At 36.5% G+C, this 18,792-nt stretch overlaps 1 protein-coding gene and 1 long non-coding RNA gene across 6 annotated transcripts in view; one reads left to right on the forward strand and one right to left on the reverse strand.

Moving 5' to 3' along the window:
• Positions 1 to 18,792, forward strand: part of ARHGEF4 (Rho guanine nucleotide exchange factor 4) — a 269,889-nt gene that overhangs the window by 140,088 nt on the left and 111,009 nt on the right. For 4 of the 5 annotated variants that reach the window (XR_005020621.1, XM_036858085.1, XM_036858084.1 and 1 more), the window contains exon 3: positions 12,626 to 12,922. The exons of the other annotated variant lie outside the window; for it this stretch is intronic. Coding sequence is in view for 3 of the 4 variants with exons in the window: in XM_036858085.1 (XP_036713980.1) it covers positions 12,626 to 12,922 (297 nt within the window). In the remaining variant the exon portion in view is untranslated. The remainder of the gene's footprint in view (positions 1 to 12,625; positions 12,923 to 18,792) is intronic. 5 annotated transcript variants of the gene reach the window in all.
• Positions 1 to 18,792, reverse strand: part of LOC118898120 — a 65,984-nt gene that overhangs the window by 21,707 nt on the left and 25,485 nt on the right. The gene's annotated exons all lie outside the window — the stretch shown is intronic.

An 18,792-nucleotide genomic window follows, 5' to 3' on the forward strand; every position in this document is an offset into this window, starting at 1 on the left:
CCAAGACCAATGTCAAGGAGCTTCTTCTTTGTTTTCTAGAAGTTTTACTGTATTCAGACTTATGTATTTTTGTTTTTTGGGGGTTTTTTTCCCTCACAGCTCTGGAGTCTGGGAAATCTAAGATCAAAGTGCCAGCCCATTCAGTTTTCGGTGAGGGCTCTCTTCCTGGTTTGCAGGCAGTCACCTTTCCAGTCTTATGTTTATGTGTTTAATCCATTTCAAGTTAATTTTGTGAGTAGTGTAAGATGGGGTCCAATTTCGTTTTTCTGCATGTGGTTATTTAGTTTTCTAGATAGATATCCTTTGTTGAAGTGTATCAGGGTAATTCTGGCCTTGTAAAATGAATTTGTAAGTATTCTCTCTTCTTCAATTTTTTGGAAAGTTTAAGAAGAATTGGCATTAATTCTTATTTAAATGTTTGGTAGAATTCTCCGTTGAGACCAACTGGCTGTGAGTGCTTTTGTGTTGGGAAATAATATGATTTGGTCTGTTCAGATTTTCTATTTCTTCATGATTCAGTCTTGGTAGGTTGTATGATTCTAGGAATTTATCCATTTTCTCTAGGTTATTCAATTTGGTCACATATGACTGTCAATAGTAGTCTCTGATGATCCTTTGTATTTCTGTGGTATCACCTGTAATGTCAACTCTTTCATTTCTGATTTTATTTATTTGAGTCTTTTCTCTTTATTTCCTAGTTAGTCTAGCTAAAGGTTTGTCAATTTTGTTTATCTTTTCTAAAAACTAACTTAGTTTCATGACCTTTTCTATTGTTTTTCTGGGCTCCATTTCATTTATTTATGCTCTGATCTTTGTTATTTCCTTCCTTCTGATAATTTGGGCTCAGTTTGTTGTTGTTCTTTTTCTGGTTCCTTGAGGTATAAAGTTATGTTGTTTATTTGAGATCTTTTTTCTTATTGTAGGTATTTATCACTGTAAATTTCCCTCTAAGAACTGCTTTTGCTGCATCCCCTAGGTTTTGGTGTATTGTGTTCCATTTTCATTTCTTTCAAGGTATTTTTATTTCAATTTTTATTTCTTCTTTGACCCATTGGTTGTTCAGGACTGTGTTTAATTTCCATATACTGATATTTTTAAATTTTCCAGTTTTCCTTCTGTCATTGATTTCTAGTCAAACTATTGTCTAGAAAGATATCTGGTAATATTTCAATCTTCTTAAATTTCCTAAGACTTTTTTTGTGACTTATCTTATGATCTATCCTGGACAATGTTCTGTGTGTGCTTGAGAGCAATGTGTATTCTGCTGCCATTGGATGGAATGTTATGAATATGTTTGTTTGATCTATTTGGTCTAAAGTATAGTTCAAGTCCAACATTTTCTTATTGATTTTCTGGATGACCTATCTATTGTTTAAAGTAGGATACTGGAGTCTCCTACTATTGTATTATTTTCTACTTCTCCCTTCAGATATGTTACTTATCGCCTTAGTATATTTAGCTACTCCAGTGTTGGGTGCTTTATACTTAAGACTGTTATATCTTCTTCATGAATTGAGCCTTTACCATTATAAAATGACCTTCTTTACCTCTTATTACAATTTTTAGCTTAAAGTTTATTTTGTCTGATATAAGTATAGCTACCCTGCTCTCTTTTGATTTCCACATGCATGGAATATCTTTTTTCATCCCTTCTCTTTGAGCCTATGTGACCTTAAATTTGATTGAGTCTCTTGTAAGCAGCATATATTTCTTTCTTTTTTAATCCATTCAACCACTCTCTGCCTTCTGATTAGAGAATTTAATCTATTTACATTTAGAGTATTTACTGATAGGAAAGGACTTATTAATCCCATTTTGTTAATTGCTTCCTGGCTGTTTTGTAGTTCCTTTGTTCCTTTCCTCCTCTCTTTCTGCCTTCCTTTGTGAATGGATGATTTTTCATAATGGTATGCTTTGATTCCCTTCTCTTTATCTTTTTTGCATCTACTATAGGTTTTTGCTCTGAGGTTAACATGAGGCTTACATAAAACATCTTATAGGTAAAATATTCTCTTCTATGCTGATAACAACTTCAATCATATACAAAAACCCTATGCTTTTATTCACTCCCCCTTTATGTTTTTGATGTCATAATTTACTTATTTTTATATTGTATTTTTATTAACAAATTATTGTAACTTTAGTTAATTTTAATACTCTTGTCCTTTAACTTTTATACTGGATTTAAATGGTTAATACACCACAATATTACAGTATTAGAGTATTCTGAATTTGACTATATCTTTAACTTTACCAGTTAAAGTGTACCAGTGTGTTGTACATTTTCATATGTTTTCATGTTACTAATTAGCATCCTTTCATTTCAGCTTGTGGAATTCCTTTCTACATTTCTTGTAAGGCAGGTCTAGTGTTGATCAATTCCCTCATCTTTTGTTTTTTGTGGGAACGTCTTTATCTCTCCTTCATTTCTGAAGGATAACTTTGCCAGATAGAGTATTCTTGCTTGGCAGTTTTTTACTTTCAACACTTTGAATATATCATCCCACACTCTTCTGGCCTATAAAGTTTCTGCTGAGAAATCCGCTAGTAGCCTTATGGGAGTTCCCTTGTAAGTTACAAGCTTCTTTTCTCTTGCTTCTTTTAAGATTCTCTCTTTGTCTTTGATTTTTAACAGTTTTATTATAATGTGTCTTGGAGAGGATCTATTTAAGTTGATTTTGTTTGGTGACTTGTAAGGTTCATGAACTTGGCTATCCAAATCTTTCCCTATATTTGGGGAATTCTCGGCCATTATTTCTTTAAATAAGCTTTCTGCCCCCACTCTCCCTCTCTTCTCCTTTTGGAACTCCAATAATTCACAAATTGGTTCTTTTGAGGTATCTGATGGATCATATAGTTTTCCTTCACTCTCTTTTCACTCTTTTTTCTTTGTTCTCCTCTAACTGGATAATTTCAGAGTTCCTGTCTTCTGTCTCCCAGATTCTTTCTTCTGCTTGATCCATCCTGCTGTTGATGCTTTCTATTGCATTTTTCATTTCATACATTGTATTTTGCACTCGGAATTTCTGTTTGGTCCTTTTAATTTTTTTAGATATAACTGACATACCACATTATATTAGTTTCAGATGTACAACATAATGATTCAATATGTGTATATATTGTGAAATGATCACCACAATAAGTCTAATTAACATCTGTCACCATACATAGTTACAGAATTTTTTTTCTTGTCATGGGAACTTTTAAGATCTACTCTCTTAGCAACTTTCAAACATGCAATACAGTATTATTAACTGTAATTGCCCTGGTGTATATTATATCCCCATGGCTTATTTATTTTATAGCTGGAAGTTTGTACCTTCTGACTCCCTTCACTTCTTTCACCCACCTCTCCATCCCCCACTTCTGGCTACCACCAATCTGTTCTCTGTATCTATGAGCTTTTGTTTTTAGATTCTACATATAAGTGAGATCATAAAATAAATCATAAATCTTTCTATGTCTGACTTATTTTGAAAACTTAGTATAATGCATTCAAGGTCCATCTATGTTGTCACAAATTGCAAGATTTCATTCTATCTTATGGCTGAATAATATTCCATTGTGTATATATATACCACATTTTCTTTATCCATTCATATATCAATGACACTTTGGTTGTTTCTATATCTTGGCTATTGTAAATAATGCTGCAGTGAACACAAGGGTGCATGTATCTTTTCAAGTTAGTAATTTCATTTTCTTTGAATACCCAGAGATGGAATTTCTGGTTCAGATGGTAGTTCTAATTTTAACTTTTTGAGGAACTTCTATACTGTTTTCTGTAGTGACTGTACAAGTTTACATTTCCACCAACAGTGCACAAGGGTTCCCTTTTCTCCACAACCTTGCCAACACTTGTTATTTCTCATCTTTTTGATGATTCTGACAGGTGTGAGATGATATCTCATTGTGATGTGGATTTGCATTTCCCTGATGATTAGTCTGTTGAGCATCTTTTCATGTACCTGCTGGCCATCTGTATGTCTTCTTTGGAAAAGTGTATATTCAGGCCTTTAATCAAATTGTTGTTGGGTTTTTTTGTTTGTTTTTTGTTTTTGAACTGTATGAGTTCTTTATATATTTTGGATATTAACCCCTTATCCAGTATATTATTTGCAAATACTTTCTCCCATTCAATAGGTTACCTTTTCATTTTGTTGATGGTTTCCTTTGCTGTGCAGAAACTTTATAGTTTGATATAGTCCCACTTGTTAATTTCTGCTTTTGTTCCTTTGCGTTTGGTGTAAAATCCAAAAAAATCTTCACCAAAACCAATGTCAAGGAGCTTACTGCTTATGTTTTCTTCTAGGAGTTTTATGCTTTCGGGTCGTACATTCAAACCTTTAATCCATTTTGAGTTGATTTTTGTGTATGGTGCAAGATATTCTTTTGCATGTGGATGTCCAGTTTCCCAACACCATTTATTGAAGAGACTGTCCACCCGACCATATATTCTTGGCTCCTTTGTCATAAATTAGTTGCTCATACATGAGTGAGTTTATTTCTGAGCTTTCTATTCTGTTCCATTGATCTATGTGTCTGTTTTTATGTCACTAATGTTTTGATTACAGTACTTTGTAATATAGTTTGAAATTAGGAAGCACAATGCCTCCAGCTTTGTTCTTCTTTCTCAAAATTGTTTTGTCTATTTGGGGTCTTTTGTAGTTCCACACAAATTTTAGGATTATTTGTGCTATGTCTGTGAAAAAAGCTATTGGAAATTTGATAGGTATTGCATTGAAACTGTAGATTGCTATAAGTAGTGTGGCCATTTTAACAATATTAGTTCTTCTAATCCACGAGCACAAAACATCTTAACATTTATTTGTGACATTTATCATCTTTGATTTCATTCATCAAAGTCTTATAGTTTTCAGTGAACAAGTTTTTCATCTTCTTAGTTATATTTATTCCTAGGTATTTTATTCTTTTGATGCAATTGTAAATAAGATTGTTTTCTTAATTTCTCTTTCTGATAGTTTGTTATTAGTGTATAGAAATGCAACATATTTCTGTATATTTTGTATCCTGCAACTTTACTGAATTCATGTATTAGTTCTATAAGTTTTTTGGGGGAGTCTTTAGGGTTTTATATATATAACATCAACTCATCAGCAAATATGACAGTTTTACTTCTTCCTTTCCAATTTGAATGCCTTTTATTTCTTTTTCCTGCCTAATTTCTGTGGCTAGGACTTCCAATACTATGTTGAATAAAAGTGATACAAGTGGGCATCTTTGTCTTGTTCCTGATCTTAGAGGAAAAGCTTTCAACTTTTCACCATTGAATGTGATGTTTGCTGTGGGCTTGTAATAGATGGTCTTTATTATGTTGAGGTATGTTCCCTCTATACCCACTTTGTTAAGAGTTGTTTGGTTCTTTTTTTAATTAATGATTTTTATCTTTGTTAAACTTCTCATTTTGTTCATGTATTGTTTTCTTGATTTTGTTGAATTATATTTCTGTGTTTTCCTGGGGCTCATTGAGTTTCCTTAAAAGCTATTTTGAATCTTTATTAGGTAAATTGCAGACTTCTATGTCTTTGGGATAGGTTACTGGAATATTACTGTGATCTTTGGTGGTGTCATGATTCCTTGATTTTTCATGTTCCTTTGTTTTTTGTGTTGCTGTCTTCAAATTGAAGTAGCAGTCACCTCCTCCAGTCTTTTCTAACTGCCCTCAGGAGAGAAATACCTGCTGTCAGGCCTGCTAGTGATTCTGAGGCTTTCTCAGACCTTCTATGAACATACCTGTTCCATGCTTCTACTCCCTCTTCTGGAAGATTTCGTAAATTTTTATGCCTTCTACTGATCCTGCAAAGCACCAGCTGGTGTGACAGTCTCCCTTTTGTTTTCTACAAGGTGGCACTAAAACTCAAATTTGTGTTTTCTTCCAGACCTACAGATTCAGGCTGGTTTTACTCAGGTGCTCACTAGCCAGCCACTTTTTCCATCCTTTTTATTTCAGTCTACCTATATCATTATATTTGAAATGAGTTTCTTATAGCCTGCATATAGTTGGTTGTGTTTTTTAATCCATTTTGCCCTTCTCTGTTTTTAATTGATCTTTTTATATATACTATTTACCATTTATATTTAAAGTAATTGTTAGGGCTTAAGTCTGCCTTTTTATTTTTCATTTTTTTGTTTCATATTTATCATTTCTGTGTTCTTTTTCTGCAGTCATATACATTATTTGAGTATTTTTTAGAATTCCATTTTTATGTATTATAGCTTATTTGAGTCTCTTTTTATAATTTTTTTAGTGGTTGCTTTAGGTATTACATTGTACATATACAACTTATCACAGTCTACTGGTGTGGACACTACCAGTTCAAGTGAAATGTAGAAACCTTACCTCCCTTTAAATCCCTTTACCTTACCCTGTTTATAATTGTCTTAAATATTTCCTCTAAATAGATTGAGAACTACATCAGACAATGTTATAATTTTTGCTTTGAGCATCAAACATAATTTAGAAATCTCAAGAGGAGAAGGAATGTCTGTTGTTTTTAACCCATATTTTTACTCTTTACATTGTCCTTTTTTTCCTGATGTTTGTTGCAAGATGCTTTCTTTTATCATCTGTTTCAAAACTTCCTTTAGTCATTTTTTAAAGGTATATCTGATGGCAACAAATTCTCTCTGTTTCCTTCCTCTGAGAGTGTCTTGATTTTTTCCTTCATTTCTGAAGAACATTTTCACTGGATATAGGATTATGCATTAACAATTTTTTTCTTGATGAGTGACTCTTGAAAACTGTTGGCCCACTTTTTTCTGGTCTTCATGGTTTCTGATGATGTCATTTAAATTGCTTTTACCTTACAGGAAAGGTGTCTTTTCTATCTCGCTGCTTTCAACATTTGTCTTTTTTGTCCTTAGATTTCAGAAGTTTGATTATGAAGTTTCTTCATGTAGATTTCTTTGAGTTCGTCTAATTTCAGATCTGTAGTTTTATGTCTTTTGCCAAATTTTGGAAATGTTTGACTATTATTTCTTTGACTACATTTTCACCCCCACTTACTTTCTTCTCTCTTTTTTGGATTCCAGTACCCTAGTGTTTGATCTTTCTTTATCTTTCACAGGTCCTTGAGCCTTTTTTTTTAAGTCTGTTTTCTCTTTTTTGTTTATATTGTGTAATTTCTATTGTTCTATCTTCAAGTTCAGTGATCCTCTGTCCTCTCCATTCTCCCATGAGCCCATTCACTGAATTTTTTAATTTCAGTTATTGCATTTTTCAATTTCAGTTATTGCATTTTTCAGTTTTATAATTTCTAGTTAGTTATTCTTTATATCTTCTATTTTATTGTTAAGATTTTCTATTTTCTGAGCTCTTCTATTTTTTCATTTGTTTCAAGAGTATTTGTATTTCTTGTTGAAACATTTTTGATGGCTACTTTAAAATCTTTGTCAGATAATTCCAGCATCTTCTCAGTGTTGGCATCTGTTGACTGTTTTTTCTTATTCAAGTTGAGATTTTCTCCAATCCTGGTATGACTAGTGAATTTCTGTTTTATTCTGGATATTTGGGGTAGTATGGTTTGAGTCACTGTATCTTATTTAAATCTTCTGTTTTGCAGACCACTTCTAACACCACCCCAGTGGGGAAAAGTGGGCACTGCCTCATTACTGCCAGGTGTAGGTGAAATCCCAGGTTCCTTTTTTGGCCTCTATTGACAACCTGTTGCAGGAAGGGGTGTCTCATTACTGATGGGTGGGAACAGGAGTTGAGGTTCTCTACTATAACTCCACTGACACCTCCATGGTTCAGAGGGAGACTTGTTAATGTTTCCCATGGGGTAGGAAGACTTTGTTAATGCTAGGTGGTGGTGAAAGTCCTGACTTTCTACTAGGTCTCCTCCTACATCACCCCAATGGGGCAGGGGAGGGATGCATCACTGCCCTGGATGGAAGACACCATGGGAGAGAGCCCCATTACCACTGGAAGGGGATCAACATCCCAGTTACCCTCTAGGCCTTCCTGACACCATTTGGCTGGGAGAGAATTGTGCCTCATTATAGTTAGATGAGGTCAGAAGTTCCCACTCATGCTTTGGTGAGGAAGGCAGGGAATGAGGGGATGTTGCATGCTACAGTAGGGCAGTTCTTATCTAAAAGTTTTCTGTCTTGCTAGTCTGCTCCTCTGGGTAGAGAAAGCAGGCTTTTGTTGGGACTTTATGCCTGTGCCTAGTGGTATTTCCAGGTTGCAAGATTCTCCAGGACCTATATATGAGGTATATATAAGTGGAATATATGACGCAAAGAAAACTTAGGGAACTCACTGGGTGTGTTTTTCCTTGCATTCTAGGATCCCTAGCTGGTGTACCTTCTTCTCTCTACCATTCAGAGTCTTCATATTTTTGTTTCATATATAATGTCTCAAGATTTTAGCTGTACTTAGTAGGACAAATAGGGAGAAGTATGTCAGCCAGTCTGCTATCCCAGAATCTGGATCCTCTTGTTTAATTATTTGAAACTGTAAGTGTCTGGTGTTTTAAGTTGGCTGGCAATTTGAGGAGGAGAGAGGGGAAATGAAAAAGCGAGTATGCATAGTAACTAGGCTGAACCTGCTAGGGGAGGTTACCTGAGGGCCACACTTTCACACACAGACTTTAAACCAAAACCTCTGTATGTTTCCCTAGGACTTGCCCCTGTCCTGCATAGTCTCTGATAACTCCTTTCCTTTAGATAGCGTCCTATGCTGGGCTAAATCATTTGCCCTTTCTGCATCCACTTACCCTGTGCTATACAGTAGGTCCTTGTTGTTTATCTGTTTTATGTATACGATAGTAGTGTGTATCTGTTAATCTGAAATCCCTAGTTTATCCCCTGCCCCTTTCCCATTTGGTAACCATGTTTGTTTTCTATGTCTGTGAGTCTATTTCTGTTTTGTAAATAAGTTCATTTGTACCATTTTTTAGATTCCACATATGAGTGATATCATATGGTATTTCTTTCTCTGTCTGACTTACTTCGCTTAGTATGATAATCTCTAGGACCATCCATATACCATCTACTTTTAATCTATGTAAAGAAAGCTTATGCATTTATATGTCTTTATCACCTGGAGAGCTGGGACTCTGTTTTGTACATCTTCAAGTTCCCATTGCGTAAAAAATTCCATGGCAGCAAGCTTCGTTCTCTTCTCTGCTGAATCTCTAGCATTTGCAGTGCTGTCTGGCATATACCATGTGCTCAAGAAAGGCTTGAGAAAGTCAGGAAGCTGACTACCTATTGGAACTTTTCTTTATTCTGAAAATTCTCATTTCATAAGACAATGTATACATATCTTGCACTATGTGGTAATGGATTTTGATCTGCCTTGCCTGTGTTGACTGATGGAATGACATTAAACACATTAGGAGAGCACCTTGTTCATTTGTGGGTAACAGGGTTACTTTACTGGGATGCAAGCTGAATAAACTGAATCTGTGTTGCCCAACACTACAAAGAGAATTTGTAGAAATTTCTCCCAATAAAAATGAAAAAAGCCTCCCCAAAATAATGAAAAATCATAGAATGAGTTTAATGCTAAGTAGTATTTTTGTAGTGACGTTCTCAGGTGGGATCAGAAAACAAATCATTCCGAAGAGATAGGACTCCATCACCACCTCAGCCATCTCAGCTCTGTCTACTTATTAACAAAAACAATAATATTGGCTACTATATATTGATGTATTGAATGTGTGACAGGCATTATACTATGTGTTTTATGTGTACTATCTCATTTAATTCTCATAATATTTCTGAGAGTATTAGTATTCCCATTTTACAGATGAAGAAACAAAAGGGGATTAAGGAAACTTACTTGCCCAAAGTCACACTGCTGGTAAGAGCCAGAGCCAGGATTCAAACTCAGCTTACCTAACCCCAAAGTCTGCTCCCTGACCCTCCACCCTAGAACACACAGGAGCACCAGAACAGCCTGATCGCCTTGCCTCTCTCTTATTTGCCTGTCTCTCTAGCACACTGATTCTCAATCGGAGAATTCCATTGCATCGGAATCCCCTAAGTGGGCATTTCCCACCCCCAGAATTTCTAATCTGCAAGTCTTGATGGGGTTTAGAAGTCTGCAGCTCTAGCAAGTTCCCAGGAGTAGGAGTTACCTGTTGCTGTAGAACCAGCTGACTAAGCTTGGGCTCATGGTCTCTCACAGGGCTGTAGTCACTGCGTTGGCAGGGGCTGTGCTCAGCTCAAGGTCGGACTGCAGGATGTCTTGCTTCCACACTCGCTCAGGTGGCTGTTGACAGGCCTCAGATCCCCGCTGGCTGTTGGCTAGAGACATCAGTTCCTTGCCACATGAGCCTTTCCATGGCCCTGTTCACAGTATGTCATCTGGCTTCTCCCAGAGCAAGGGGTCCATGAGAGGCACCCCCAAATGGAAGCCACAACCTTATTATGACCTAATATTGGAAGTGACATCCCGTCACTTCTTCCAAAGTCTATTCATTAGAAGTGAGTCACTATGTCCAGCTCACACTCAAGGGGAGGAGCTCATAAAAGAGCCTCCATCAAGGTGGTGAAGTCTTTTGATGGCCATCTTAGAGGCTGCCCACCATACTGGGTGCTGCTGGTGGTTTTACAAATACTGCTCTAAATAATGGCCTTAGAACAAAGACCTTTTTTCCTGAGAAAATCAAAGTTCCTTGGTGAGTAAATGGATATATTGCCCTAGTAGCACCCCCAAGGTGGAGAAATTGGAAGGGAGGAGAGCTCTTTTCCATCAGAAAGGCAAAAGGACACTTAGGACACCATTCACCAGCCAGAATTCTCTCTAAAGGCCCATAACCAAGCTATGAAAATGATAATGTTCTAAAATTCTGATAAAGAAAAAGTTGAGGATAAAACTATCACTGATGGCATCAAGAGGTCCCAGCCAACAACTCCGGTACAAGCTGGCAGAAACCTAGGGGATGCTGCATTGAAAAAGTCCAAGTTTTCTTTTGTTTGAAAATAAGTGAGCTCGTCTCTAGTGGCAGTAAGCGCGTTCCTGTGGAAGCCCCAGCTTGAGGGTGGCTTGGCTTCCTTCCAGGCAGCTCTATGTCATTTACTCACTGAAAGCCTTAGGAGGACAGCTTCTTTATGTACTGTACATAAAATGCACACAGAGAGTCTCACATAAAGATGTGCTCATTAACATCCATTCCCTCTGTGGGGACTTTGAGAGTTATAAACGAGTCTAAGGTGTGGTCCTTGCTTAGTTATGGAGTTGTTATTTCCATCTGTGAAACAACAGGAATTTTTACAATGTAGAAGCGTGAAAAGGACGTGGGATTTAGAATCAGAAGAATACAGCTGACCCTTAACAACACGGGGGTGAGGAGCACCTGCCCTCTGTGCAGTGGAACATCTAAATATACAGTAACTTAACAGTCAGCCCTCTGTATCTACAGTTACGCATCCAGAGATTCAACCATCCATGGATCCTATTTGCTATTGAAAAAAATCTGCAAGTGGACCCATGCAGTTCAAACTCATGTTGTTCAAGGGTCAACTGTATAATGACACACAGAGCTGTGTGAACTCAGGCAATCACTTAAGCTCTCTGAGTTTCTATTACCTTATTTATAGGATATGGATAATATGCCAGCTGCTTCTAGCTCACAGTGGAGTTGAGGGGAGGGAACTAAGTAAAAGCACTTTTTAAACTTAGAGTAATATTTGGGTGCTAAAAAAAATACACAGTGATTCTCGACTTTGGATGCATATTAGAATCACCTTGCAAGCTTTGAAAAGTCCCAGTTCCCAGGCTGTACACCAAAAGCATTATGTACTAATTATGTCTCCCCTTCTTCCTCTGCCTCCTCTTTCTCCATATATGTGTGTGTCTGTGTGTGTGTGTGTATGTACATAGCCTCTTGAAATAGTCAAGAGAAATTTCACTTGTGTTTCCACCAAATCGTATACACAAAGTGCTTGGGGATGACATTCCAAAGAGGTGCTGTGAAGGAGATGTCCACTGGGGTGGGACTGGGGATGGAGGGTCATTAGACTCAAAGAACACATGGGAAGAAAGGTTTCCTCTCCCAGGGTGATGGGTTGATTTCAAAGGACAGAGAGATGGACGGTTGTGCAACACGAAGACAAAGTATTCTGTTAGTGTGGACAAATTTTACTTTGAAATTCAGTTAGGTTGCCTGAGTGGAAGACTGCAACCCGGGACAAAGTGAAGGCAGCACAGGCGCCTAAGGAAGGTGCAGCCTGAGTACATCTAGTTAATGTCCGTGCCAAGACAGAAGGAATAACAAGTGCCTGAGTGTGTTTCTGTTCAAATTCTGTTCTCAGGCAGTATTGTTTAGGCAAGAGCTTTTTGCCCCAGCCACTGACCCTTAAGAAGTGTTTCTAATGAGCATGCCAAGCTCAGTAATTACTTTCAAGACCTAATTCTTTGATCAAGGTAGAAGACTTGATTTTTTTGAAATAGTCTTGAAAGTAGAAGTTTTAACAGAAACAAGGTTTGGTTTGTTTCTAATCTTCACATTTTCCAAAATTACTGTGAACAAAGTACTTCACCGGCATCTGTATTTTAGGGATTAACCAAAACATGGGTTTATACCACAAAGAAACTAAACAGAGAAAGGACACTGTGCTCACTTGCTATGTTCTCCTCTCTGTTCTCTAGAACCACATGCCGTGGGAAGAACAACCAGGCAAGAAGCCCAGTTGCTCCCGCGGTCTGAAAGCTTTTCACACTGAGCCAGCTCAGGGGCCATTCTCCACTGCTGAGACGGGGACGTGGACCCTCCCCTTCGTCTCCACAGAGGACGTCCCCAGGGAGACTCCTTCACAACCCAGGAGCATCTCTCAGCACTCACACATCAGTTTAGATGACCTGTGGCTGGAGAAGATGCAGAGGAGGAAGTTGAAGAAGTTGGCCCAGTTTGAAAGGAAGATGCATGCATGTAAAGATGGAGTCCAAGTAAGCTGCTCACATGCCATCGTCATCAGACTTGGCCTGGTACCCCCTCTTCCAATGCAGCTGCTTGCCTTTCCTGCCCCCTGCCCACCTCTGCCCTATACAGCCTGCAGGAGAGACACTGCATAGTGATGTGTCTGAGAGCCACAGAGGCTGTGGCTCCCTCTTCCCTCTCTGCAGTCTGGCCCTGTGCAAGGCAATGGGGCAGAACTGAAGAAGGCGGGGCCTGTCCTCAAGCCCTTTCCATAGGAATTACCATTCAGGGAGGACCCACTCTGTGTCAAACACTGTGTTAGACACTGGACAGCATTAGCTCTAATACTCATAAAGGTGCATGACATTCTGATATAACAGTCTTAAATTAATCAAACAAAATTATATAAAGAGAATTAGATTTTGTCTCTAGGGACATTTTGACACCATGGTTTTTACATGAAACTGTCAGCTGTTTAAAAGTGACTCAGTAGTTTATAAAGCATACCTTTTACCCAATCCCTAACTCTGTTTCTTGTTCTTTCCCTTTATAAAATAGCAATATTTTTTATTATCAAGTATTTTTGAAATACACATCCCTGAGTCTCACCTCATCCCTGATACCCACCTTTATTTATTTTTTTCTGTTTCAGGTACTGTGTTTTTTTTTTAACATCTTATTGGAGTATAATTGCTCTACAATGGTGTGTTAGTGCTGCTGTATAACAAAGTGAATCAGCTATACATATACATATGTCCCCATATCTCCTTCCTCTTGTGTCTCCCTCCCACCCTCCCTATCCCACTCCTCTAGGTGGTCACAAAGCACCGAGCTGATCTCCCTGTGCTATGTAGCTGCTTCCCACTAGCTATCTATTTTACATTTGGTAGTATTTATAAGTCCATGCCACTCTCTCACTTCATCCCAGCTTACCCTTCCCCCTCCCCGTGTCCTCAAGTCCGTTTTCTACGTCTGCGTCTTTATTCCTGTCCTGCCCCTAGGTTCTTCAGAACCTTTTTTTTTTAGACTCCATATATATGTGTTAGCATTCGGTATTTGTTTTTCTCTTTCTGACTTACTTCACTCTGTATGACAGACTCTAACTCCATCCACCTCATTACAAATATCTCCATTTCCTTTCTTTTTATGGCTGAGTAATATTCCATTGTATATATGTGCCACATCTTCTTTATCCATTCATCTGTCGATGGACACTTAGGTTTAGGTTGCTTCCATGTCCTGGCTATTGTAAATAGAGTGGCAGTGAACATTGTGGTACATGACTCTTTTTGAATTATGGTTTTCTCAGGGTATATGCCCAGTAGTGGGATTGCTGGATCGTATGGTAGTTCTATTTTTAGTTTTTTAAGGCACCTCCATACTGTTCTCCATACCACTTTTTTTTTAATCGAGGTGAAATTCACATAACATAAAATGACCCATGTTAAAGTGTACAATTCAGTGGCATTTAGTAGATTCACAAGACTTTGCAGGCCTTATCTCTACCTAGTTCCAAGACATTCTCATCATCTCAAAAGGAAACCACAACTATTAAGCAGTCACAACCCATTTCCCCTCCCCAGACCCTGGCAAGCACTAATCTGCTTTCCGTCTCTATGGATCTACCTATTTACCTATGGATATTTCATATAAATGGAATTATAGTGTGTGACCTTTTGTGCCTGACTTCTTTCACTTAGCATCATGTTTGTAAGGTTCTTCTCTGTTGTAGCATACAGCAGCATTTTGTTCCTTTTTATGACTGAATAATATTCCATTGTGTGGCTATGTTTGTTTTTGTTATCTGTTCATCCATTGATAGACATAGGGTTGCCTCCACCTCTTGGCTACTGTAACTAGTGCTGTCGGGAACACTTGTGTATAAGCTTTTGTTTGTATACATGTTTTCTATTCTCTTGGGTATATACATAGGAGTGGAATTGTTAGGATACATGGTAATTCTATGATTAACTGTCTGAGGAGGTGCCAAACTGTTGTCTACACCATTTTACATTTCTATCAACAATGTACGAAGGTTGCCAGTTCTCCACATCCTCCCCGACACTTGTCGTTTTGTGTTGTTTCGTTTAAACTATACCATCCTCCTGGGTCTGAATGGTACCTCATTGTGGTTTGATTTGCATTTTCCTAGTGACTAATGTTGAACATATTTTCATACGCTTGTTGGCCATTTGTATATCTTTTTTGGAGAAATGTCTCTTCAAGGCTTTTGCCCATTTTTAAATTGGGTTATTTATCTTTTTGTGGTTCACTTGTAGGAGTTCTTATGTATGCAGATACTAGACCCCTATCAAATAAGTGATTTACAAGTATTTTCTCCCATCTGTACGTTGCCTTTCTTGACTTTCTTGATAGTGTCTACTGCTGCACAAAAGTATTTAATTTTGATGTAATCCAATTTATCTATTTTTTTCTTTTGTTGCTTATGAATTTAGTGTAATGCCCAATAATCCACTGTCAAATCCAAGGTCATGAAAATTTACTTTTATGCTTTCTTCTAAGAGTTTTTGTACCTTTTGCTCTTACCTTTAGGTTTTGTATTCATTTCGAATTCATTTTTGTGTTTTGTGTGAGGTAGAGTTCCAACTTCAAGCTTTTCCACGTGGATATTTTGTTACTCAGCACCACTTGTTGAAGAGACTATTCTTTCCCTCATTGAATGATTTTGACACCCTTGTAAAAAACCAAATGACCTTAGACGTATAGGTTTATTTCCGGACTCTCAATTCTATTCCACTGGTCTATCCATCTGTGCTTTTGCCAGTATCACACTGCTTTAATTACTGTAACTTTCTATTAAGTTTTGAAGTTGGGGTGTGTGAGTCCTCTGTGTTATTTTTCAAGATTATTTTGGCTATTTGCTGTCCCTTGTAGTTCCAAATGAATCTTAGGATCAGCTGTTTCATTTCTTGAAAAAAAAAAAAAGGCCATTGTGATTTTGATAAGATTACATTGAATCTGTAGATCACTCTGGAGAGTATTGCCTTCTTAACAATATTAAATCTTTAAATCCATGAACACAGGGTGTTGTCTGATTTTTTAGGTGTTCTTTAACTGCTTTTCACAATGTTTTGTAATTTTCACTGTACAAGTCTTGCACATCCTTGGTTAAATATTTCTTAATTATTTTATTCTTTTTGATGGTATTGCAAATGGAATTGTTTTCTTAATTTCATTTTTGGGCTTGTTCATTGCTAGTGTATAGAAATACAATGGATATTTGTATATTGATCTTGTACCCTGCAAATTTGCTGAATTTATTATCTCTAAGAATATTTTTGTGTATTATTTAGAAATTTCTATATATAAGATACCCTATATATTTTAAAAATTTATATCTTTGCATTTAATTTTCTTAGGGATTATTATAAATGGCATTGTGTTCTTAATTTTATTTAACACCAGTTGATTCTTAGTATATTGAAATATTGTTGATTTTTATGTGTTGATATTGTAGCCTGTGACCTTGCTGAATTCATTTATTGGTTCCAGGATTCTTTTTAAAGACTCCTTGGGATTTTCTATGTAGACAGTCGTATCATCTACAGGTAGGGACAGTTTCATTTTTCCCTTTCTAATCTGTATGCTTTTTTTCCCTTGCCTTATTGCAGTGGCTAGGAATTCTAATACTGTGTTGACTAAGAGTGGGAAAAGTGGATATCCTTGCCTTATTCCCTGTCTTAATAGGATAAATTTCAATATTTCACTATTAAGTATGATGTTAGCTGTAGAGTTTTTATAGTATCTCTTTCTCAAGTTGAGGAATTTCCTCTCTACTCCTAGTTTGCTGAGATTTTTTTTAAAAATCATAAATGTGTGTTGGATTTTTTTCAAAAGCTTTTTCTGTGTCAATTGATGTGATCATTTTATGTTTTCTTCCCTAGCCCCTTGATATGGTAGATTATATTAATTGATTTTTTGGTATGTTGTATCAGCCTTCTCCACTTGGAATAAATCCCACTTGGTCATGCAGTACATATGGAATGTATAATTTTTATACATTCCTATATTAATTTGCTAATATTTTGTCCAGATCTTCTGCATCTACACTCATGAGAGATATTGAGCTGGGGCTTTTGCTTTTGTACTATCTTTCCATAGTTTTGGTATCAGGGTAATATGGACCTCATAAAATGAGTTGGAAAGTAGTCTCTCCTTTTCTATATTCTTAAAAAGACTGTGTAAAATTGGTTTACTTTGCTCTGAAGTCTACTTTGATATCAATATAACCACTTCTTTTTTGATTAATGTTTACATGTACCTTTTTTCATCTTTTTACTTTCAACCTGTCATTGATTTGAAGTGAATTTCTTATGGCAGCATTGTTGGATCTTTTTATTTTATCCACTATGATTGTCTTTTAATTGGTATATTTTGACAGTTAACATTTGAAATAATTATTATGTTAGGGCTTAAATATGCCATTTTATTATTTGTTTTCTGATTGCTTCTTCTGTTTCCCAATACTCTTTTCTGTCAGTTACATGAACAATTTTTAGGATTCCATCATAATTTATTTGTGGCATTTTTGAATATATTTTTCTGTTTGGTTTTCATAGTGGTTGCTAAAAGTATTATATATATACATAACTTATCACAGTCTACTGTTATCAACATTTTACCACTTCCAATGAACTGTAGTAATCTTAGTTCCACCAAGGTTCATTTACCATCTCCACTATTAAAATACAATTGTCTGGTGATTTCTCTACATACATTTTTTTTGAAGTATGGTTGATTTACTTCCAATATTATGTTAGTTTCAGGTATACAACATAGTGATTCAATATTTTTATAGATTACACTGCATATAAAGTTATAAAATAATGGCTATACCTCTCTGTGCTGTACAATATATCTTTGTTGCTTATTATTTTATATATAGTAGTTTGTACCTCTTAATCCCCTTTCTCCTACCTTGCCTCTCCATCCACCCTTTCCCCACTGTTAACCACTGGTTTGTTCTCTGTATCTTTGAGTTTCTTTCCGTTTTTTGTTATATTCATTCATTTGTTTTATTTTTTAGATTCCACATATAACTGAAAATATACAGTATCTTTCTTTCTCTGTCTGACTTATTTCACTAAGCATAATACCCTCAAGGCCCATCCACGTCATTGTTGCAAATGGCAAAATTTCATTCTTTTTTATGGCTGAGTGATATTCCAATGTATGTATATGCCACATCTTCTTTATCTGTTCATCTCTTGATAGACACTCAGGATGCTTCCATACCTTACCAATTTTGGACAATACTGCAATGAACATTGGGGTGCATATATCTTTTTCAATTGTTGTTTTTGTTTCCTTTGGATATATACCCAGGAGTGGAGTTGCTGGATCATATGGTAGTTTTATTTTTAATTTTTTAAGGAACTTCTATATTGTTTTCCATAATGGCTGTACCAATTTACATTGCCACCAACAGTGCACTAGGGTTGCCTTTTCTCCACATCCTCACCAACATTTGTTATTTGTTGTCTTTTTGACGACAGCCATTCTGACAGGTCTGAGGGGATATCTCATTGTGTGTTTTTTAATTAACTTTTTTATTAGAGTATAGTTGATTTACAATGTTGTGTTAGTTTCTGCTGTACAGCAATGTGAGTCAGTTATACATACACATATATCCACTTATTTAGATTCTTTTCTCATATTGTTCATTACAGAATATTGAATAGAGTTCCCTGTGCTATTCAGTAGGTTCTTATTAGTTATCTATTCTATATACAGTAGTGTGTATATGTCAGTCCCAATCTCCCAATTTATCCCTCTCCCCCTATTCCCCCCTGGTAACCACAAGTTTGTTTTCTACATCTGTGACTCAACTTCTGTTTTGTAAATGGGTTCATTTGCACCATTTCTTTAGATTCCACAT

This window comes from Balaenoptera musculus, chromosome 7 (genome assembly GCF_009873245.2).
Source record: "Balaenoptera musculus isolate JJ_BM4_2016_0621 chromosome 7, mBalMus1.pri.v3, whole genome shotgun sequence".
Taxonomy (NCBI): Eukaryota; Metazoa; Chordata; class Mammalia; order Artiodactyla; family Balaenopteridae; genus Balaenoptera; species Balaenoptera musculus.